A 23,594-nucleotide genomic window follows, 5' to 3' on the forward strand; every position below is an offset into this window, starting at 1 on the left:
ACGCATGAAGAGGTTCGCGGATAAGAAAAGAAGAGCTCCCCCCGTTTTTTCCCCTGGAGACAAGGTATGGCTCTCCGCTAAATATGTCCGCTTCCGTGTCCCTAGCTACAAGTTGGGACCACGCTATCTTGGTCCTTTCAAAATTTTGTGTCAAATTAATCCTGTCTCTTATAAACTTCTTCTTCCTCCTTCTCTTCGTATCCCTAATGCCTTTCACGTCTCTCTTCTCAAACCACTCATCCTCAACCGTTTTTCTCCCAAATCTGTTCCTCCCACTCCTGTTTCCGGCTCCTCGGACGTCTTCTCGGTCAAGGAAATTTTGGCTGCCAAAAAGGTCAGAGGGAAAAATTTTTTTTTAGTGGACTGGGAGGGTTGTGGTCCTGAAGAGAGATCCTGGGAACCTGAGGACAACATCCTTGACAAAAGTCTGCTCCTCAGGTTCTCAGGCTCCAAGAAGAGGGGGAGACCCAAGGGGGGGGGTACTGTTACGCCGAGCGCTCCGGGTCCCCGCTCCTCCCCGGAGCGCTCGCTTCACTCTCTCCGCTGCAGCGCTCCGGTCACGTCCTCTGACCCGGGGCGCTGCGATCCCGCTGCCAGCCGGGATGCGATTCGCGATGCGGGTAGCGCCCGCTCGCGATGCGCACCCCGGCTCCCCTACCTGACTCGCTCCCCGTCTGTTCTGTCCCGGCGCGCGCGGCCCCGCTCCCTAGGGCGCGCGCGCGCCGGGTCTCTGCGATTTAAAGGGCCACTGCGCCGCTGATTGGCGCAGTGGTTCCAATTAGGGTAATCACCTGTGCACTTCCCTATATTACCTCACTTCCCTTGCACTCCCTTGCCGGATCTTGTTGCCTTAGTGCCAGTGAAAGCGTTCCTTGTGTGTTCCTTGCCTGTGTTTCCAGACCTTCTGCCGTTGCCCCTGACTACGATCCTTGCTGCCTGCCCCGACCTTCTGCTACGTCCGACCTTGCTTCTGCCTACTCCCTTGTACCGCGCCTATCTTCAGCAGCCAGAGAGGTGAGCCGTTGCTAGTGGATACGACCTGGTCACTACCGCCGCAGCAAGACCATCCCGCTTTGCGGCGGGCTCTGGTGAAAACCAGTAGTGGCTTAGAACCGGTCCACTAGCACGGTCCACGCCAATCCCTCTCTGGCACAGAGGATCCACTACCTGCCAGCCGGCATCGTGACAGTGGGGTTATCAAAGTTGTCTATTTCCTGCATCAATATCAATATAGACCAACCTACAGAGGGTTAGGCCGGTCTGTTATGCACTTAAAGGGGTTATCCAGGAAAAAACTTTTTTTTTATATATCAACTGGCTCCAGAAAGTTAAACAGATTTGTAAATTACTTCTATAAAAAAAAATCTTAATCCTTTCAGTACTTATGAGCTGCTGAAGTTAAGGTTGTTCTTTTCTGTCTAATTGCTCTCTGATGACACGTGTCTCGGGAACCGCCCAGTTTAGAAGAGGTTTGCTATGGGGATTTGCTTCTAAACTGGGCGGTTCCCGAGACACGTGTCATCAGAGAGCACTTAGACAGAAAAGAACAACCTTAACTTCAGAAGCTCATAAGTACTGAAAGGATTAAGATTTTTTAATAGAAGTAATTTACAAATCTGTTTAACTTTCTGGAGCCAGTTGATATATAAAAAAAAAGTTTTTTCCTGGATAACCCCTTTCATTTATCCAAAGTTGCACGGCTCTTGATAAATTCTGCGCACAGACTTCGGGAGCTACGGTTTAGACTATAAACTTGCCTCAGTATGGTCTGACATTACAGCGTGCTTTCGGCCAATGCGACTTTTCGCAAAAAGTCTATATTGATAAATTCAGCACCAATGCATTTTTCCATCTATAATAGACTAGAATGCATCATGTTCTAGAAATGCTCTAAAGCAAAGGTCGCAAAAAAATTTGCACGTATTTAGACTGTGACTTTCTGTGTGACAATTTTAGATGGGGAAAAAACAGTCTAAATGGTTTGATAAATCTCCCCAATAGACTTGCAAAGTTCTGTTTACAGGCCTGGATTTTATTGGATGACTGGCAAGTTGGTAGTTTCAAGTTGGTACTTTCTAGCCTGTTTGTGTTTTTAGTTTGGCTCAAGTCATCACAGGTGCTAAGGCTAAATATGGCTGGGCTTTCAAAATCTCTTTTCCTAATATACATACGGTATTTCTTATATTCGCTTGTACTATTGATCTATGCAAAGTTTGTAAAAGTGACAATTGCCTTTTATTGTGTCCTCAGCTAGCTACCTATATCTATTCCCATTATCTCAGTAATATTGTAATCCTACCCAGTTCTTTCTCTGGTGGTCTGAAACTGTATTTGCTCTACAATGTGAGGCTCATTACGGGATAGTAAGGATTCAATAGATCATTTTAAGTAAAATAACTTTTAAGCAGGTCCTCAATATTGAGGATTGTAGTGCAAGCATAGTGGGTAGACTATTTTGGATCACTGGTTAAAAAAAAAAAAAACAACACCCAGCGAGAGACATATGTAATTTAAAAATGAAAGCCACCTTGCCTCAAAACCAGTATACTTCCAGTCTTTAAGCACTCTCCATTTTTTTAAAGGTGGCTACAATCACATGAATCCTGTTTTCTTCTAGCACATTCCAGTCTGATCCATTGATGTTTATACTCCTCTGGAAATTCAGTAAGATTTTTTTGTTTTACTGTTGCTCGGTGTTATCTATACATACCATGTTTAATATTGCTGGATCCCTTGGCTTCTTCTTTGTTCGGGATTCCTCCAGAACCACAGATAAACCAAAGTCTGTTATTATGCAGGAAGAATCAGCTGTCACCAAGATGTTGTCACTGCTCAGGTCTCGATGAGCGATTGCAGGCTTGCAAATATCTTCAATAGAACAAAAATTTTATTAGCCATTTGTATGGCGTTTTTATGACCTAAGCTACCTCATCTAACAATAGCAACATACTGTATTATACCAATATTATTCTAAGTGATTTTGTCTACCCAACAGGATGTATTGATTGCAAATTAAAAATATAGTTATGGTATAAAATATGGACAGATTTATTTTCCAACTTTCTGAGGACATTGGCAAAAACAGTCATGAAAGCACTCAAGACCCATTGGCATGGTATGATATTCTAGATATTTTTGAGGAATGCTATTTACTTTACTTATCACGCCCCCTTCCATAGACATAAATGGAGGGGGCGTGGCATGGTGTGATGTCAAGAACACAGAAGCTCCAAGCTTCCACGTTCCGGACGCCGCCGGTCCAGAGATCGCAGGGGTCCCCAGCGGCGGGACAGCGATCAGACATCTTATCTGCTATCTTTTGGATAGCAGATAAGATGTATATCGCCGGAGTACCCTTTTAAAGCCTAGACAGAAGTCCAGGGCACAAACGCATGAGGGCTCAATATGATTCTTACAGGTCACCTGTTGAAACCAAAGCTTATGGAAAAAGTCAAAGCCAAACTGAGAAGAATCAATATGGGCAAATATTCAATTATAGTAAATATTTAAAGGGAAACTGGCAGCTGTTTTACCCGCACTGAAGCCAATGCATAATGTTATAGTGCGGATTAAAATGATGTATAACTTTGACATTGCTAATATGTTCATTGCCGGCTTTGTGAAATGGAGACAGGACCTGGGATGGAGGCAGGGATGCTGTGTATTCCAGATCCCTCCTCCATTGCACAAAGCCAAAGCGATTAACATATTAACAATGTGTATTGGGTATTGGGTTTATTACGAGTGAACTGGCTGTCAGATTTGCTTTAAATAGGCACTTTTATTTTAAAAGAAAACTTTAGACATATCCTAGTGTGTTTGTACTCCACTAAGTGTGTGTATTGACATGATTTTATGTGGTGTCCTGGTACCGTACGTTGTACTGTACCTTGTGTGGTAAGTCCCCAAAGTTAGAGTTCCTGCGTACCGGTAGGATCCTCCTAGTGGGATAACCCCTTGTCGCCTCTTCCTCCTTTAATTTTATGTGTTTGATGTATATAATTTGTATATAATTTATATATATGTATAGTACTTCCAGGACCTTAGGTCACATGACTACTAAGCCTACTGTTAGGTTAAGCTTAAGGACCTTCCAGGTCACGTAAGTAGGTCACATGATGTACCGCAATGCTTTGTGAAAGGACTGACAGTTGGTGGGAACCAATAAGCTATGAGTCTGCCCCTTGCCATATAAGGGCAATGTATCCAATGATTGCTCTCTTCTTCCGATGCGCTCTTGGGTTCCGGACTAGCAGAGAGAGAGAAGCTCCGTGCATACCTTCAAGACAAATCTAGGCCTGAAGCCTGCTAACTTCAGCCGAATACAAAACCGTGAGTTCAACTAAACTCAATACTAAATCTACATAACTACTGAACCTAAAACCAAACCGTAAATTCAGTGGAACAGCGTAAAGCAAGCCTCGGAGCTTATTTCCCTACAAGGTCCCAACCAACTGTGAGGAACTTAAAGCCCGGTCCTCTGTAAAGACTGTTCCTACTGTTAACCTGCATAAGAAGTTGCAGTAAAGTTATTTCCAGTTTAATAAACCTCCGGTTGTGAACAATCCTTTATTCCTCCCTATCATTCCTGGGACGGGTGGCGGTAGGATATATATATATATATATATATATATATATATATATATATATATATATAGAGGAAGAACCCGCACCCTGGCATCACGACAGTTAAGGGTTAATCTCATACCCTTTCATCAATGCACAGCTACACCCTTCCTACCCTACGTCCCCACAAGCTCACCACATTTATATTTCCAAGGATAAAGGAGAGACTGGCTTCTACAAAATGAAAAAGGAATTTTTTTTTTGCGTGACACATTTTCTGAAATTTCACTCTTCACATACACCAAAAAGCTACGCTAGGTCTGGACTGGTGTAGAATTGCGACTTTTTGGTGGGTTTTGCAACTATTTTTGCAAAAGTTGCAGTTGATAAATTCATTACCACTGCACAAGACTAAACCTTACAGCTGGTCTGTACGCCCTTTAAAAAAAAAAAAAAGTGTAGATCGAAAAGGTTAAAAAAAATGGCCTTAGGTGCAGTGCTGCGCCTATATATAGACAAATCTACATACAAATACAGCTCTAAAGACAATGATAATGCCCCAATAATGTATAGTTTTTATACTTAGTCTAATGACATTGTTAGTTCTATGTACTAATTGCACCAACAGGGGCTGTGTATATTGTCTTCCATGTTACAAATACAGTGAAGCTGGGGAGCCATACATGACGTGATCTGTGGTGTTTACCCCACTGTCATTAAATTAATATGTAGAAATCAAGGAGCTCTTATTCAATGTTTCTGTCATGTAAGCTACTGTGACATCACCTCTGTGTACATGAAGTAAGCTGCTGAGATATCACAGTGGATTTCTTACAAGTATTCTTCTGAGTCATTATGAGCACATTTCTGTCATGTATACTACTGTGACATCACAACTGTTTCTAATGGCTGCTGGGACATCACAGTGGGTTTTAATCAGGAAAGCTAATGGGAAATCAAAATTTTTTATATACCAACTGGCTCAAAAAGGTAAACAGATTTGTAAATTACTTCTATTAAAAAATCTTAATCCTTTTAGTACTTATGAGCTGCTGAAGTTGAGTTGTTCTTTTCTGTCTAAGTGCTCTCTGATGACACCTGTCTTGGGAACTGTCCAGAGTAGAAGCAAATCCCCATAGCAAACCTCTTCTACTCTGTGCAGTTCCCGAGACAGATATGTCAGCAGAGAGCACTGTTGCCAGACAGAAATGAGCAACTCAACTTCAGCAGCTGATAATTATTGGAAGGATTAAGACATCACAAATGACTTTCCATCAGGTAACTCCCATAATATAACAACTGTATTAATCCAATGAGCCTTTCTGACTAGTTATTGTGAGGTAATCTGCTGTGACTCCAAATGTAGGTTTCGGACAGGTAACATATTGTGACTTCACAAATACTATATGTATCTCTTAAATAAGCTAATGTGGCATCACGCTAAGCCCAAGTACAGTTCTTACAGAAGGGCTCTTGGCTGGGCTATTGTTGTTGTTTGCCCCTGGGGTGTGTGGATATATCCCCCTTTAATTGAAAGACTTAACTTCTGAAAAGGGTACCCCGCCGGAAAACATCTTATCCTCTATCCAAAGGGCATCACAAACATGAAAGCTCCAAGCTTACGTGTTCCGGATGCTGCCACTGCTGGCCAGGGGTCCCCAGCGGCAAGAACCTCGTGATCAGACATCTTATCCCCTATTCTTTGGATAGGGGATAAGATGTTTTCTGGCGGAGTACCCCTTTAATCTTTATTTTCATCATGGGGCAGTTAAGGGTGTATTGAGCGGGTGTGGAACTACTACTGGCGGCTGGCTACTCGCAGCTGCTAATAACAGACACAAAGTGATCTCCTTAGCGGGCTATTGTTACCATTTACATGATACTGTCATAAACCATTTTTTTTCCCCTTAATAAAAAAGTGTAAACAAAAAAATACCCCTAAACATATTTAGTAGTGCCGTGTGTGAAAATGTCTGAACTATTAAAATATAATGTTATCGAAACTGCATGATGAATGGCGTTAACATTAAAAAAAAAAACAACTGGTCAATAGTGCAGTTTTTTTGGTCACATCATATCCCACAAATAATAGAATAAAATGTGAATAAAAGTCCTATCTTTGCCAAATTGCTAAAAAATAAAAACTATAGATTATGGCACAAATAATTAGCCTGGTACACAGCTCCGGAAATAAAAATAAAAGAATGATAGGGGTAAGAAACTGAAGATTTAATAAAAATTACAATTATGGATCTTAGGAGAGGAGGAAAAAAGAATGCTGAAATGTCCTGCATTGTAAAGGGGTTAAAAACAAAACAAAAAAAACACTACTCTAACAGTAAAGGTGAAGGATTTCCCAGTCAGCACATACTATACATTTGCTATGAAATTTAGGTCTAAACCTTCCTCTGCACTTTCACAGCGGGGCTATGTGATATAGCCTGGCCTTGGGGGAAAATAAAGTATCTTTAGTTAGTCCTCTCTGCAAGTGTTTTTTCTCCAGCGTAGCCAACCCCATTCACTTAAAGGGGTACTCCGCTCCTAGACATCTTATCCCCTATCCAAAGGATAGGGGATAAGATGTCAGATCGCCGGGGTCCCGCCGCTGGGGACCCCCGCAATATAGCATGCAGCACCCACCTGTAACTGCTTCCGGAAACGCTGGAGGCTCTCAGGCTAATTCCACCCGACCACGTGGACGGAAGATTGTGATGTCACGACTCCGCCACATGTGATGTCACGCCCCGCCCCCTCAATGCAAGTCTATGGGAGGGGGCGTGACAGCCGTCACGCCCCCTCCCATAGACTTGCATTGAGGGGGCGGGGCGTGACATCACATGTGGCGGAGTCGTGACATCACAATCTTCCGTCCACGTGGTCGGGTGGAATTAGCCTGAGAGCCTCCAGCGTTTCCGGAAGCAGTTACAGGTGGGTGCTGCATGCTATATTGCGCGGGGTCCCCAGCAGCGGGACCCCGGCGATCTGACATCTTATCCCCTATCCTTTGGATAGGGGATAAGATGTCTAGAGGCGGAGTACCTCTTTAAAGTTTTCTGCACAGTAGATAAATGAAAGCACCTCTGTACAGGGAAAAGCTGTAAAGACGCTCCTCTACTAGACCTGGGTCAGAAAGTGATCCTAGTGATGTACCATCATTACAACAGAAACACTACCACAGATTACAATATAAACTAAAAAAAAAAAACTATTTTACTTACTCCCATTCCATTTTTCACTATGTAGGAAAGCCAAACCTCTGGCTAAGGAAATAGCCATTCGACAAGCTGTGTCCCAATTAGTTGTTCGACCAGTCAAGTAGCTCCTCAATGAGCCCTGATGAAAAATGCAAGATTAAAACCACATTCACACTGCAGCATTTTGGTTAGTATTTTGCAGTATTTGTAAGCCAAAACTAGGCATGGAACTGGAGATGAGCGAACTTACAGTAAATTCGATTTGTCACGAACTTCTCGGCTCGGCAGTTGATAACTTTTCCTGCGTAAATTAGTTCAGCCTTCAGGTGCTCCGGTGTGCTGGAAAAGGTGGATACATTCCTAGGAAAAAGTCTCCTAGGACTGTATCCACCTTTTCCAGCCCACCGGAGCACCGCAAAGCTGAACTAATTTATGCAGGAAAAGTCATCAACTGCCGAGCCGAGAAGTTTGTGACGAATCGAATTTACTGTAAGTTCGCTCATCTCTACATGGAACCTAAGCAGAAGAAAGGTATAACGGAGAGATATGCATCTCTTCTGTAGCTTGATGATTGAAGGGATACTCCACTGGAAAAAATAAATAAAAATGTTTAAATCAACTGGTGCCAGATAGTTAAAGGGGTTATCCAGGAAAAAACTTTTTTTTATATATCAACTGGCTCCAGAAAGTTAAACAGATTTGTAAATTACTTCTATTAAAAAGTACTAATCCTTTCAGTACTTATGAGCTGCTGAAGTTGAGTTTTTCTTTTCTGTCTAAGTGCTCTGTGATGACACCTGTCTCAGGAACTGTCCAGAGTAGAAGAAAATCCCCATAGCAAACCTCTTCTACTCTGTGCAGTTCCCAAGACAGACAGAGGTGTCAGCAGAAAGCACTGTGGTCAGAAAGAAAAGAACAACTCAACTTTAGCAGCTGATAATTATTGGAAGGGTTAAGATTTTTTTAATAGAAGTAATTTACAAATCTGCAAGTAAACACAGAAAGCAAGGGGAGGCACTGTTCACAATGGCAACAAAAAAGTGGAAAATCCCAGCAAAAGCAATTCCAACTGAAAATTGGATGGTGAAGGAGGTGCACGGATAAATGAATATGCAGATTAAACAACAACTATAACCCAGATGGAAAATCCCGCACTCCCCATGTCCATCGCTGTGTCTGTGGAGATTCAAGGAAGGGGAAGGTGGAAGGAGTAGACGGGGCTCAGAGGCAAACACCGGTGGTTTCGTGCTAATTAGCACTTCGTCCGGCTGGAGAAGTACTAATTGTATCCAGTTACCTGTGCTTTGTGGAATATTTCCAGGTTTTCTTTGCTCTGCTTAAAAAATACTCTAAAGACCAGTTTCAAACTTAGAACCTTAATTGTTCTGGTGAACTACGTCCAGTTTAGTAGACCTGTGGGGTCCTGGTGTCAGGTCAGACACACAATGGGGGAGATTTATCAAAACCTGCCTGTGTAGTGGAAGAGTGGTGCAGTTACCCATAGCAACCAATCAGATCACTTCTTTCATTTTTTACAGGCCTCTTTAAAAATGAAAGAAGCAATCTGATTGGTTGCTATGGGCAACTGCACCACTCTTCCTGTACACAGGTTTTGATAAATCTCCCCCATTGTGTGTGTAGAACGTGTTGTTATAAAGCAGACTTTTATACACTCACTTCTGGATAATGTTGAAAGACTAAAAGCTGGTGATTCTCCAGCATCCCCTTGGTACCAGATCCAGCAGCTAGGAGGCAGACAATGTTTTCATGCTTTAGAGGGGTCAGAAGGCTCAGCATCCTCCATTCTTGGCTGTGAAGCTTCTTCAGAGGGGGTGGGAAGCATTTTATGATAACTCCCTTACCATACAGAGCACCAAGCCACTGGTTTGCAGCCAGACTCTCTTCTCGAATTGCCTGGAACACAGTGATAATAGCGATAATAGCTGATAACAGTATACGTGCAGAGATTCTAATTTGCAATTAAATCTTTGGGTATAAGAGACATTCACACAAAATTCCTTCATAAATATATCCAGAATTTAATAAAGCACTCAAAAAAGACATTGCCTTAAAAGGAGGACCTTCACTTTAAGGCATCAGTACATCACATGTTTTGACAGCATGAAACAAACTATGATCTGTTCACATACACGAGGGAAACTTTGGTGGATCCTATCAAAATGTCAAATAGGTCTGCCAATCGCCATTTGGATCTACAAATGTCAAGCAGCACAACCACTTGACAGATAGACCGACCTCTGGCCCGCACACAGAGAGCCTCTGTCAGTTGAATAAAGTTGTTGAGAGAGGTGCTGTGTATCTAGACAACTGCTGCTGCACATACTATGGTGTGCCAAACCAATCCACCCCCCCACCATGGGAAGATGCCTCACTTACCCGCTACCCTCGCCACAGGGCAACCACAGCATTAGAATGCCCCCTAAGAGTTGGATTGGGTCTGATTGAATTAATCATGGGTATGAAACTGCTGATGGGAATTTGTGTTTTAGAACTAGAACATATTGCTCAGTTCTGCCTGAATTCATAGGAGGCCATGACGGACTGAACTAATATCACATGATATTGACAAAGAGCAAACCTGCAGTAGGATGAGTCCCTCCACTGGCTGGGTTGGAGGGCTACTCTTCTCTTGTAGAAGCACCTCCTGGTTTTCCAGCAATTTCTTACCTCCCACCAGCAGACAGTACTTTCCTTTTCTTACTAGTGGAAATAGAAGAGACATTTTGGAGAAGAACACAAGCATTTTTCAATATACATAGTGGTGCAAAAAGGATGGCGCAAAATTATAGCCAAAATTATATGTTCTCACTAGGAGAACATAAAGCCAATTTATTTACATAAAAAATGCATCCAAGTTTTAACTATACACTACAAATGTTCAAAGTGATTTCCACTGGTGACAGGACAGATGTCTAGGTGGTAGTCCAGTTCTGTCCAGACACGTGCCGGACAGATGTCTAGGTGGTAGTCCAGTTCTGTCCAGACACGTGCCGGACAGATGTCTAGGTGGTAGTCCAGTTCTGTCCAGACACGTGCCAGCTATCCTTGGACTCCACTGTTTCAGTCTGTTTTAGGCCATTCAGATCTTGTGGCTGGGAGGGCAGGTTGTGAGGTTTGACGATCGTGGAAGCGTTCCTTCGATGACCATGTTCTTGCTAATTCCAACATCTTCCAGCTTCTTGCTTTTCTTGCTTCATTTTTTTTTACCATACTATGTCACACTATGTAAGCTTTTCAAATTAGGCTCAAATTGGGCCACTAAGCTAGATATGCTTGATTTTCAATCTCTGGCCATTTAACACTGATGTTACTTTAACTACAGGACTTTACTTTTGCACCATCCTTTTGAATCACGCTGTACAGTTTTCATAACACAAAATTATCCATTCTTCTTACCTACGATGAACCCCAGAATGCTCAATAACATAAAGATGGTAATGGGAGCCACAAATACAGTTGCCCGATTCCCTGAAAAATCACATGTGGTTCATTAGTTTTATATTAGAAACAAGTAAAGATCGGTTAACTCTATCCCCACTATCCTGTCTCTGAGCTCTACAGTTAGTTCTTTCCCTCTCATGGCTTGATTTTTGTTCTGATATAAATAAAGATTTATGAAGAAATAGATGGTCCAGCGCAGGATAACGTGCAATAAAAACCAGAATTTATTGTAGATTCAAGCCATAGGATAGCAGGACACGGGGTTACGCGTTTCAGCCAGAAAAAACAGCCTTACTCATTTAGTCAGCTTTAAAGGGGTTATCCACCATTAGGTGATTTTAGTACGTACGTGGCAGGCAGTAATGGACATGCTTAGGAAGGATCTGCTCTTGTCTTAGGGCTAAATGGCTATGTTGTGAGATCACCTTAGCACTGTGGCTAGCTTTTTGTGAACTGGTATTTCCTGTTTGAATTTCCTTTTTTGACTACAAATCACACAATTCCATTTTCCTCCCTCCCACACATCAGCCACCCCACCTATTGAAACCTAAAAGAGCTGCATCCATCAAAAGAACAGTGGTTTTCAATCAGGGTGCCTACAGCTGTTGCAGATTGATCTCCCTCCCACCAAGCGATCCCTCCACCCATTGAAGCAGACAGGCTCCCTGTCATCAGCTGACTAGTGAGTCATGTCTCGGCCGCATTACAACCTGGGAAAAATCTGAGACAACAGTCATTTTGTATGCTGGTAAAAATAAATATTGTAATGAAAATCACAGAAGAATTGTGAGAAAACCGTCACACACAGGTACATACACTATATTATTAACTACACTAACTTCACAGCCCCTGTAGCATAGTCAAATAAAAAAAAATCCTGGGATACCCCTTTAAGACCTTATGTAGACAGGGCTGTGTCTTTCCAAATCAATTGAATGTACCACAGGTGACTCAGATTAAGGTGTAGAAACATCTCAAAGATGATCAAGAGAAATGGAAATAGCAAGTGCCATAGCAAAGGGTCTGTACTTATGTTTATGTCTATGGGAGGAAAAACACCAAGATTTCACAAAAAAGTCATACTCTCATATGCTGCAATTTTGGAAAACTAGCAATGACTAGCCAAAAATGCCACAAAAGGGTGAAAAAATGCCAAATTGGTTAAGCCTTACAGCCCTAATGACTCCCAGATAATTTTTGTCTGCAGTGTTTTTGGCTTAAAAAAAACACCATACAGAAATGTAAAAAAACATTTTTGAGGCATTTTTATTTTTAAAAAGCCAAATGGAATACCAGCCTCACAGCTGCATTCAAATCACGTGTGCAGTGAGTGTCAAATGTGACCTTCTACAATACAGCATATACTATGTAGATAAAATAGCAGTGAAGCGGCACTCCAAGTCAGTGATTTCAATCCGTGGGTTTATTCACACATTCAAACAAAACAGTGCAACGTTTCAATCCTACAGTGCTGATCTTCCTCAAGCATTCACATTGTAGGATCGAAACAAACTGTTTTGAGATGAGCACACGCTAGTTTTAAAATAAATGTTGTTTTCTCTGGATCTGACTGCAATCACACAGCCTAGGAATTTTATCATTGGGGAAACGGATGCTTTTGGGTAGGACACGATTCATCAAGAGCAATCTCACCTATATTTCTGTAATGAAAGAAAAAGCCGGAGCACTCACTCAGATGTTGCTGCAGTGGCTTCTTTATTCGTTCATCAGAACACAACAGGAATTCAGCGGTGTAGGGAGGCAGATGGTGAAGACGTGGGGGTATGGATCGACGGGTCATTCTCACGCCTCGTGTGAGAACGGCCCGTCGATCCATACCCCCGCGTCCTCACCATCTGCCTCCCTACACCGCTGAATTCCCATTGTGTTCTGATGAACGAATAAAGAAGCCACTGCAGCAACATCTGAGAGAGTGCTCTGTCTTTTTCTTTCATTACATTGCTATTGCCTCTATACCGGATTCGTACGGTGACAGAACCGGAACAGATTGCTATGAGCTTCTAGGGAACCACACTGCTACCTATGAACTGTATTAGTCCATGCTCACACAGTTAGTGCCAAGTGTATTCTATTTCTTTGGATCTTTATCACCTATATTACAGTTTACCAATAAAATAGCAGAAAACCATCAAGAATATAGGTTTATAAAGATTTAGCATAGCTAAATGAGCCATTTTTTACATTAGAAAACACCATCGGGGACACCATAGGAAGGTGCCTTTACACTTTTGTACATCTTGAGCAATAATGTAAAACATTTAGAATAAAGGGTACTATCCGTAAATCTAAATGCTTATATCACCTTTATAAATCACTAATGCCGTCCTTTCAAGCTCTTGACTGTTTGCGAACACTCCCCTTGTCACATGTTTCTTTGATGGACATCAAAGTCTAGTCATTCCCTAACTCAGACTGCTTACATTCCATGGTTTCTCCCCGGTAGTGTTCATCCAGTCACAGGACTGCGTTCCAGGGTGCGCATCTCTCTAGTTTAAGCTGATAAGAAATCCAGTCAGAGAAACACATGTCCTCCCCCAACAGCACCTGTGGTTCCCCAGTGATAAGCTTCCCAGGCTGTGAGATCATGTCCAGAGCAAGAGAAAGCAGCATTCATTATGAAACTGAGATGTGCACTTCAAGCAATATAACATTCGGTATTATGTATTTGTTTTATCATATATACAGTGGGGGGAAAAGTATTTAGTCAGCCACCAATTGTGCAAGTTCTCCCACTTAAAAAGATGAGAGAGGCCTGTAATGTTCATCATAGGTATACCTCAACTATGAGAGACATAATGAGGAAAAAATCCATAAAATCACATTGTCTGATTTTTAATGAATTTATTTGCAAATTATGGTGGAAAATAAGTTCATCTCAATTCTTTGTTATATACCCTTTGTTGGCTATGACAGAGGTTAAACATTTTCTGTAAGTCTTTACAAGGTTTTCACACACTTTTGCTTGTACTTTTGGCCCATTCCTCCATGCAGATCTCCTCTAGAGCAGTGATGTTTTGGGGCTGTCATTGGGCAACACAGACTTTCAACTCCCTCCAAAGGTTTTCTATGGGGTTGAGATCTGGAGACTGGCTAGGCCACTCCAGGACCTTGAAATGCTTCTTACGAAGCCGGATCATTGTCATGCTGAAAGACCCAGCTAGGTTTCATCTTCAATGCCCTTGCTGATCGAAGGTTTTCACTCAAAACCCCACATATTCTTTCCTTTACATGGATCAGTCATCCTGGTCCCTTTGCTGAAGAACAGCCCAAAAGCATGAGGTTTCCACCCCATGCTTCACAGTAGGTATGGTGTTCTTTGGATGCAACTCAGCATTCTTTCTCCTCTAAACAGTTGAGTTTATACCAAAAAGTTCTACTTTGGTTTCATATGACCATATGACATTCTCCCAATCCTCTTCTGGATCATCCAAATGCTCTCTAGCAAACTTCAGATGGGCCTGGACATGTACTGGCTTAAGCAGGGGGACACGTCTGGCACTGCATGATTTGAGTCCCTGGCGGGGTAGTGTGTTACTGATGGTAGCCTTTGTTACTTTGGTCCCAGCTCTCTGCAGGTGATTTACTAGGTACCCCCCTGTGGTTCTGGGATTTTTGCTCACTGTTCTTGTGACCATTTTGACACCATGGGGTGAGATCTCGTGTGGAGCCCCAGGTCCAGGAAGATTATCAGTGGTCTTGTATGTCTTCTATTTTCTAATAATTGCTCCCACAGTTGATTTTCTTCACACCAAGCTGCTTGCCTATTGCAGATTCAGTGGTTTTGGCCAGTGGAATACCTACCATAAAGGCAGGGTAAACCACTGCTATTGGACCTGGCAAACAGGGTCAGGGGCCCAGTCAGCTGCCACTCTACTCACTGTCTATGGGACTTTCAAACAAACATAGCCGAGTTCAGCCCTTTAAATCAGGATAGGCTTCGTGAAAGGTTGCAGGTTACTGAGCGCTGAAAGGATCCACCACAGTTAAAAACAAGGACAATTTAATGGTAAAAATGCAACGCATTTCACTGCACATGCGCAGCTTCATAATGCATGACAGATGTAGAGAGAGATCAACCATTATAGCGAAATATTAACTTTTTGTAGACCACTATAAAATCCAATCTACAGAATGCATGTACAATATAATATTATATGCAGCTTAATATTAAAATTAATAATAATTTTAATAATTAGGCTGCATATAATATTATGTTGTACATGCATTCTGTATATTGGATTTTATTGTGGTCTACAAAGAGTTAATCTTTTGCTATAATGGTTGATCTCTCTACACCTGTCATGCATTATGAAGCTGCGCATGCGCAGTGAAACGCGTTGCATTTTTTACTAAAATGTCCTTGTTTTTAACTGTGTTGGATCCTTTCAGTGCTCACTAACCTGTGACCTTTCACGAAGCCTATCCTGATTTTATCCCATCAATACGGCAGGAGAGCGGCGGCTGGAGACCACGCTTCCCATTTCCTCATGCTTCCCATTGTTGTGTATGAGGCTACACAACCAACTTTGGTAAACGGCTCTTGCCTGAAATTCAGTTCCTTTATTGGAGCGTGTTTACACTATGGAGCGTTAGTTTCTCCCCTTCTTTTAGAGTTCAGCCCTTGGCAAGGTGCAGAAATCCCATTGAAAATGAATTGAACAATGGAGCAGTATTCAAGCATGCATACTGCTGCGCCATTCCCTTGAGCGACAACTGACCTCTTTTTTTTACCGTTAACTATTTTAATCTTGGAATAACCCATTTAAATGTCTTTACTCAAAACTGCAAATATTCCAGTTTAAATGTAATGTTTATTACTTAAAAAGTTTATTGAAACCATATGTCAAGGGTATAGAACTGAATGTTACTGTGATATATCTGTTATAATTTTACAAACCAAACTCTTAATCTGCTTTATTTTTTCTATGACTGTTTACATCAAGATTGTCATTGTTTGCCTTGAAATGAGTTATACCTTTTTGAAAATTTAAATAAAGAATATAAAAAAAAAAAAAAACATGTCTCATCAAAAAATGACGCGTTGTGTAAATCAGGCTTTGTGTTAAACATTTTCTTAATTTGTAGTGACAATTTTCTAATTATCTATTTTACAGTTTTCATCCTACTAAACCTAATAATAAGCTGCAGTCCCCACACACATTATAAATCATAAAGAACTCAGATCAACAACTGCATAGATAAAGATCTATTTACCAAAGAAAAAACTTCACACATTATATACATCACCAGTAAATAACCCGTACACATAAATATATACTGTACTAGCAGTGAATTGACTTTACACATAAGCATTTACCAGCAGGGAATGAACCGTACAGATAAAACTATACCAAAATTCAAGAACCGATACACATAAATAAATACTGTACCAACAATGACTAAACAGAACATGTGAAAATATACCAGCAGTGAATAAACCACACTCACTCTTGTTAGGCTCTCTCTGTAGTGCGGTCTGGTTCTCATCTGAAGTACTGCTTCCAATGGCAGATTCAGGATTTAAATCTAGAATAGGGAAAAAAACAACCAATTGTAGCAAATCCACAAGAGTATGAAATGTAGGTGAAGCATCAAACCCCAAAACCAACAGCAAAATAAATTTAGATCTCGAGTCACAGCAGACTTCAGACAAGACCTTAAAATGAATACAATTCTCAGACCAGATAGATCTGTTTACTTACTGCTCCTGATTTCTGGTTCCTCCTCATCTCCAGGTGCTACACACAATAGGTATGACACTGGTCAGTGATAGGACGCAGCACGATGGCCCCTGGTGATGGAGAGGGTAAGGCTGGGTTCTCACTACGGAATTTCTGAGAGGAAAGGATCTTGATCATTCTTTGGGTGGAATATGCACAGAATACAAGTCTGAGTGGTCCTAGCACCAACTAGTTCAGTCCAAGCGGACATTCCATAGTCTGAACCTAGCCTTAGTGTACTGTCTTGCCATCCTGTGCACACCTCTGCACTTCCTCTCTCATTGGATGACCTCCACAGTCAGGATCATTGCCTCTAGGCATATTAAGTATGCACCTCTCTTTTTCACGTGTGTAGGCAGAAGGACCCACCTTATTTTGCCAATACTGCTGCTAGTTATGAAAGAGATTATTCAAGAATAGAAAAACTGAGCTAATTTCTTTCAAAAACAGCTCCCCGTCTGTCCCCAGGTTGTGTGTGGTATTACAACTTGGCTCCAGTTTGCTTTGACAGGGACAACGACAACTCATTTAGAGTAGTGATCCACCATGGTGAGAGCATAGATTTACCCGGACCGGGTAGGAGACAAATTGACATGGTCAAGCATGACAAACTGGTTAGGCCTTTCACTCTGGATGGAATGGAGAGGTGCTCTTGCGTCCTTGTGCATGTTCTTGGTGACGTTACAGACAGCACCATTTCTCAACGTCGCTCCGCATTCCGATCCAATAGAATCTGCGCCTGACAGTAGCTTCGGTCTTGTGGACTACAAAGTGTCCTGACTGATCATGATATGCATTGAGGACCATCGATTCATCTCTTCAGGGAACCAGAATCTGATGAAGTCAATCACCAGAGACCGCATCCAAAGAATTTCGGTACAACAGTCCTTTGTGCACAAACAGTCGCTTCCTCTGTTGCCACAGACGTTTCAGCTCGTAGTCACACTGGGCCCGGCGTAGACGGGTTGGTACCTTTTTCGCCAGAAGGTAGTCCAACAGATCCCTCATGACTCGACTTTCGTCCTGAAGTGTCTTCCAGGTGTATAGGTCATCTTTTACTTTTTTGGACCTGGGTTCACCATCCATGAGGGCGGTCACAACATTCTGGTTCACGAACCATTGGTAGAATGGGGAAATCTCCCCGCCTTCCCACACGGATTTGACAGGGGGTTCTTTGCCGGGGGTCATCCTAGACAGTACGTCGGCATTGACATTCCACTTTCCGCTTCTATACTTGATGATGAAACTGTAATTGGCTAATCTTGAAGCCCAACGCTCAATGGCACCCAACTTGGCAGTGTTCAGGTGGCCCAATGGATTATTATCCGAGTAGACAGTAAATGGCGTGGAGGCCAAATAGTCTTTGAACTTTTTCGGTCACCGCCTACACCAGGGCGAGAAGTTCCAACTTGAATGAGCTGCAATTTGCATCGTTCTTCTCTGCTCCTCACAGGTTATAACTGGCATAGGCAATTACTTTCTCTTGTCTGTCCTAGACTTGGGACAAGACAGCTCCCAGACCTTCAAAACTGGCATCAGTATTCTCCTTCGCCACACCCTGTAAGAGAGCTGTGAGGGGTTCTGCAATCTGGGCGAAGTGGGGAATGAAACGGCGGTAGTAGCCGGCAAACCCCAGGAAGCTCCTGACATCTTTCACCGTGCAGGGTTGGCCAGTTCTTGACAACTTCCACCTTTTCAGCATTATTCTGGACTCCCTCTATGCTGACAACATGACCCAAGTAGTGGACCTGAGGTTTGAACAAGTGACACTTTGATGGTTTGAGTTTCAGCCCATGCTTGATCAGGACTTGGAAGACGTCTGACAGGTTGCTAAGGTGTTCCTGGTAGGACTTGGAATACACAATGACATCATCCAGGTACAATAGGACACTTTGAAAAGTCAGATGGCCCAGGCACCTTTCCATCAGACGCTGGAACATAGCAGGGGCATTGCACAGCCCAAACGGCATACTTTTAAACTCGAACAGTCCCATAGGTGTCACAAAGGCGGTCTTCTCCCAATCCTCCACGGCCATGGGCACTTGCCAATATCCACTGGTTAAGTCCAGGAAGGAGAAGTAAGCAGCCGACCCGAGGGTGGTGAGTGACTGCTCGATCCTTGGCAATGGATAAGCATCCTTATGTGTGACATTGTTCAATTTCCTGTAGTTGACACAGAAGCGGATGGTTCCGTCCTTTTTCTTGACTAGGACAAGTGGCGCCGGCCAGGGGCTTTGACTTTCCCGGACTACGTCTGTCTCTTTAATTTTGGCCAGCATCTTCTTGACAGTCGGATACATTCCGGGCGCGACCTGACGGTTTCTTTACTAGATAGGTGGGCTGTCACCTGTGAGGATTCAGTGCTGAATCATTCAAGTCTGCCTAAAGTCTGTGGGGTGCTTGCTGAAAGCCTCATGGTACCTCTTGGCAACATTGATGATTCCATTGACTTGGTCCCTTGGGGTAGTGTCGTCTCCAACCTGGAGTTGCGCACACCAGGGCTCTGAAGGGTTCATACTGGATCCTTTGGGCACGCTGTCGGGCCACCAGACATTCTGTCACAATGTCTTTCGACTCTAGGAGGCACAGCTGAGCTACAGGAGTGTATTTGGGCAAGAAAGTAGCAGAATCAGACAGGTTTACTAACCGCACCGGGACTCTCCCGCTGGTGACAGTGACAAGGCTTCTCGCAGCTCGAACAAGAGGATGATCTTCCAACTGCATAGGTTCCAGCAGGGCTTGATAATCCCTATTCTTGACTCCGGGATGTGCACAACACCAGATGATGGTCTCTGTGTTGGGTTCTAAGGTCACCAACCTGATGTCTTGAACTCGTACTTTGCAGATTTCCCTTTACTTGTTGGCAAATTTATGCTCCGCATGTAGAACTTTCAAATGGTGCTGCGCAGCCCGCTGGCCTGAAGGGGACATATGGGGAAGAAAGGCATGCAAGGCATCTAATACTTCATCCCCAATATAAACTCAGCAGACCCCTTATCTGTCACATTAGTTACAATCACTCCCTGCCCACTAAGTACATGCTCTCCCAACTGAATGGTTGGTTCCCAGAATCCATGTCTGGGGACTGGTTGCCCATTACCCGCAACTACTTGGAAGTTAACATCATCAGGCTCACACAATAAACTAGCATCCCAATACTGATAGAAAACACTTTTAGGTATAGTAGACACTTGTGACCCTGTATCTATCAATGCCTCAAACGGTAAACCTTCTACAATAACTTTTACATAGGGGCAGGAGGCGACAAAAAAGTGAGAGTCCTGGCTTAGGTCGTTCTGGGATTGGACCTGGTGACTGTTTTCCTGAGGGCCGGCCAGCGACCTCAGGGGAAATCCGTTTAAATCCCAGTACTGCATTTTCCAATGTCCTGATTTGTTACAGTAAGTACAATAGGGTCTTTGAGCCCCCGAGGGTCTATTGGACGGAGGATTGCAGTAATTGAAATTGTGGGGAGCAGGGGCAGGTTTTCTAGGCAGGGGCGGTTCATGGTCAGGTGGAGCGGCCCAGGTGGCAAGCTCCTTCACAGCCTTAGTCAGTTGTTCAATATCCTGCCTAACACTCTGTTAATCTGAGGCTGCAGTGACTGGCATAGTAGAGGACACTGGGGCGGGGGCTGGTGAAGAAGGTGGTATAGATCTGGCTACCGCCCCTAGTGGCTCTGGAACAGGTGTAATCACTTGGATAGCCAGTCTTTTGAAAGCGGGGAAGGACAACTTGGGGTTTTCGACCACTAACATTCTCAGCTGGGCTTTGTCCCACTTATTATGAGCCCCATCAATAAGTCTGTCCATTAACACCTTATTGCCCTGCTTAGGAGTTATACCATCTAGTTTTTGAACAGTCTCTAGTGCATTCTGTAGGGCTACGACATATGCTCTCAAGGTCTCACCTGGCTTTTGTCGCCTTTCATACAGCTGGAGACGTACCTCTGATGGAGAATGTGACTCAAATACCTGATACAGTCCTTCAAAGATGTGCTCTACAGTTACCTGCTCAGAGGCTCCTCTAGCGCTGGTCACTGGAGTTGTCCTGTGAACAACTGCACCTGTTCATTAGGAGGGAACAAATAAAAGACAAACAAACTCTGGATTCTCTCTTTGAAATCCTTCAGGGTGAAGGGGTCTCCATTTTAGGTAGGGAGGACAGGGTTCCCCATGAATAGCGGTGCAGACGCTGGAACACTAGGACTGTTGATGCTGACTGCAGGTAGAGCTGGCAAGATCCTGGCTGCTGGGGCAGGTGATGACCTTGCTGGTGGAGATGAAGGGGCGCTGTCGCCTGGTTGATCTGGAGAGCTGGGTTCTGACATCTTGTTGAGTTTTGAGTGCCCTGTCGCTTTAAGAAGAATAAGGTGCTTTCCCCTTTAAGATGATTGCTGAAGTGCTGCAGCGGCTTGGACTTGACTGATGGGGGTACTGTAATAGATGCTCCCCCTCTATTTTGCCGGCACCTGGTTGTAATCTGTCTTTCAACCAGACTTGCAGGTGCTAATGGGTTAATGCTAGCATGTACTTACACTGGAGACTTAATACTGACAATCGTTGGTGTCTGCGCTGCAGCGGGTGTTTGACGGATAGCAGCAGAGAAAGATGCAGCAGCCGAAACCTCCAATATGGCTGCGCCTAGGGAACTTCCTGTTTTGGTCCAGTCGGCAAAATCTTCCCCTGTGCAACACAGGGCGGCTCTTTGGTTCCTCATCGTTTGATTAAAGAGGCTGGGGACTGACGGGGCAGAGTTGCGACCGCTCTCGTGCGTGGGTAACTCCGGACCAACTTAACCCTTTATGTACTACCTCTGTACAGTTCACAGTAGTAGATAATAGTCTTTTCTTCACCTCCCCCTCTCTTTCACAAGCGCTACGAGTAAACCACTTTTCATTTGCAAAGTCCCATACACTTTCTAGCGCAGACTTAAATCGCATCGGCATGCAGTTTTTGCAGACAATATTGGACACAGTTCAGACTAGGGGAGGAATTGTGGCTTAAGGCGCACACCCGTATCCTATTCGTAGGACGCCAAAAGTTGTGGTAGCGGGGTGTGATGAGGGCAGATGTTGTTACCTTTCGGGCAGATGACATTAACCCCTTGTATTCGTGATGCCAGGGTGTGGTTTAGTCTAAAACCACCCAAAGGTATACCACTGTATCCTGGGCTAGGCCTATACAGTTCAGCCAGGGCCCAAGGAGGTGAACAGTGACGCAGTGACCTTAAGGCAGGGGTCTCTGGGGGCCACTGGAGGTAGAGGCTGGGTTAGGCTGGACCGCATCAAGTATTGGACCAAAATTCTAAAATGTAAAACTGATGCAATCTTAATAATAGTTGTAAACATTAACGGTTGTACAGAACATAGGTTTCTCTTACCTCCCACTTCTTGTTGCCAGAGACCTGGCAGCGCTTCCTCCTACACAGCTCAGCAACATTTGGCTTGAGTGAGGAAGCAACTGACACCCTCAATATGGCTTGAAGATACTCCTCAGTAAGTTTGGCCCTGACTTATTAAAGGTCATGGTGGAGAAGAGCGTTTCACACAGATAGGTACTCCCAAAAAGGCACATGATCCGCCTAAACATCCTGGAAATCTCAGGAAAGTTGGTGGACAATTCTCTCATAAATTGTCCAAGCTTGTCTGTTTTTCCATTTATATCCCTGAACTTAGCTTTGAGTTCAGAATTGCACTGAAGATCAATTAGCTCCATTTGATACTACTGAATGGTGTGCCCAAGTCCATGAGTACCTTGCTGGGAAATGGCAGAGGTTTGTCTGAGAAAGCTGGGCTTTCTATTACATGTGTTTTGCAGTGAATGCCCTGACATTGTCATAGGCAACAGTGACAAGCTGCCCCTGGCCTTGTAACTTCTTGTTTAGTATATTTAGCTCCTGAGTGATCTCAACAAGAAAAGCCAAGTCCATGAGCCATTTGGGATCACTTAGTACAGGAACAGCCACCCCATCCATCTCCATGAAGGCTTTAACTTCTGCTCTCAACTCAAAAAAAAACTTCTTTAAGATGTTTCCCCTACTAAGCCAACGCACCTCGGTGAAGTAAATGACATCCTCATATACTGACTCTATTTCCTCTAAAAAAGTGCGGAACTGCCGATGCATCAAGCCCCTGGATCTGATATGGTCGATAAATTTCACAAAGGGCTGCAAAGGACCTGCTGATGGTGGATAATGCAGTACAGAGCAATGGCCGCTTCCACACCCTCCTCTTGTAGTTTTCTTTGAACATGTGCCACAAGTCCATTTTTCCTCCCTGTCATTCATGGCGCTCCACCATTTGTTATTCCTGCAAAATTCTTCCATAATAAGCCAGCATCCACTATGGCTTTACACAGCTGGCAGAATATCTCCTGAGCAGTGGTCTGGCCATGCATTGGAATCACTGTGAGGAACTCCTCCAACACTTCAAGATTGTCATCGACACCACGGACATATATTGCGAGCTTTACATGAGAGGGTTAACAGGTAGTTACAAAAGTATCCTATTGCTATAACATAGTATAATAGTCTTACCCATGTGGGACTGCATCAGTCATGTTGCTGCAACCCCGTATACTGATGCAGCCCCGCATGGGTAAGACAATTACACTATGTTATAGCAATAGGA

The 23,594-nt window shown here is 43.4% G+C and overlaps 2 protein-coding genes across 7 annotated transcripts in view; one reads left to right on the forward strand and one right to left on the reverse strand.

The window, feature by feature from the left end:
* The window catches only part of AMHR2 (anti-Mullerian hormone receptor type 2), a 50,747-nt gene that overhangs the window by 11,983 nt on the left and 15,170 nt on the right, over positions 1 to 23,594 (reverse strand). The window contains exons 4-9 of one of the 4 annotated variants that reach the window (XM_056555230.1): positions 16,692 to 16,769; positions 11,178 to 11,249; positions 10,360 to 10,481; positions 9,438 to 9,674; positions 7,785 to 7,899; positions 2,711 to 2,868 (exon numbers count right to left, since the gene is read on the reverse strand). In XM_056555230.1, coding sequence (XP_056411205.1) covers positions 2,711 to 2,868; positions 7,785 to 7,899; positions 9,438 to 9,674; positions 10,360 to 10,481; positions 11,178 to 11,249; positions 16,692 to 16,769 — 782 coding nt within the window. The remainder of the gene's footprint in view (positions 1 to 2,710; positions 2,869 to 7,784; positions 7,900 to 9,437; positions 9,675 to 10,359; positions 10,482 to 11,177; positions 11,250 to 16,691; positions 16,770 to 23,594) is intronic. The other 3 variants (XM_056555232.1, XM_056555231.1, XM_056555233.1) reach the window with 3 other exon arrangements.
* Positions 1 to 23,594, forward strand: part of LOC130355292 (cell division cycle-associated protein 7-like) — a 56,031-nt gene that overhangs the window by 4,955 nt on the left and 27,482 nt on the right. The window contains exon 2 of one of the 3 annotated variants that reach the window (XM_056555235.1): positions 2,583 to 2,664. The exons of 1 other annotated variant lie outside the window; for it this stretch is intronic. The gene's annotated coding sequence lies outside the window, so the exon portion shown is untranslated. Of the gene's footprint in view, positions 1 to 2,582; positions 2,665 to 2,880; positions 4,333 to 23,594 lie in introns of those variants that run through there. One more of the 3 variants, XM_056555236.1, reaches the window with a different exon arrangement.

This window comes from Hyla sarda, chromosome 2, assembly GCF_029499605.1.
Source record: "Hyla sarda isolate aHylSar1 chromosome 2, aHylSar1.hap1, whole genome shotgun sequence".
NCBI classification, from domain to species: domain Eukaryota; kingdom Metazoa; phylum Chordata; class Amphibia; order Anura; family Hylidae; genus Hyla; species Hyla sarda.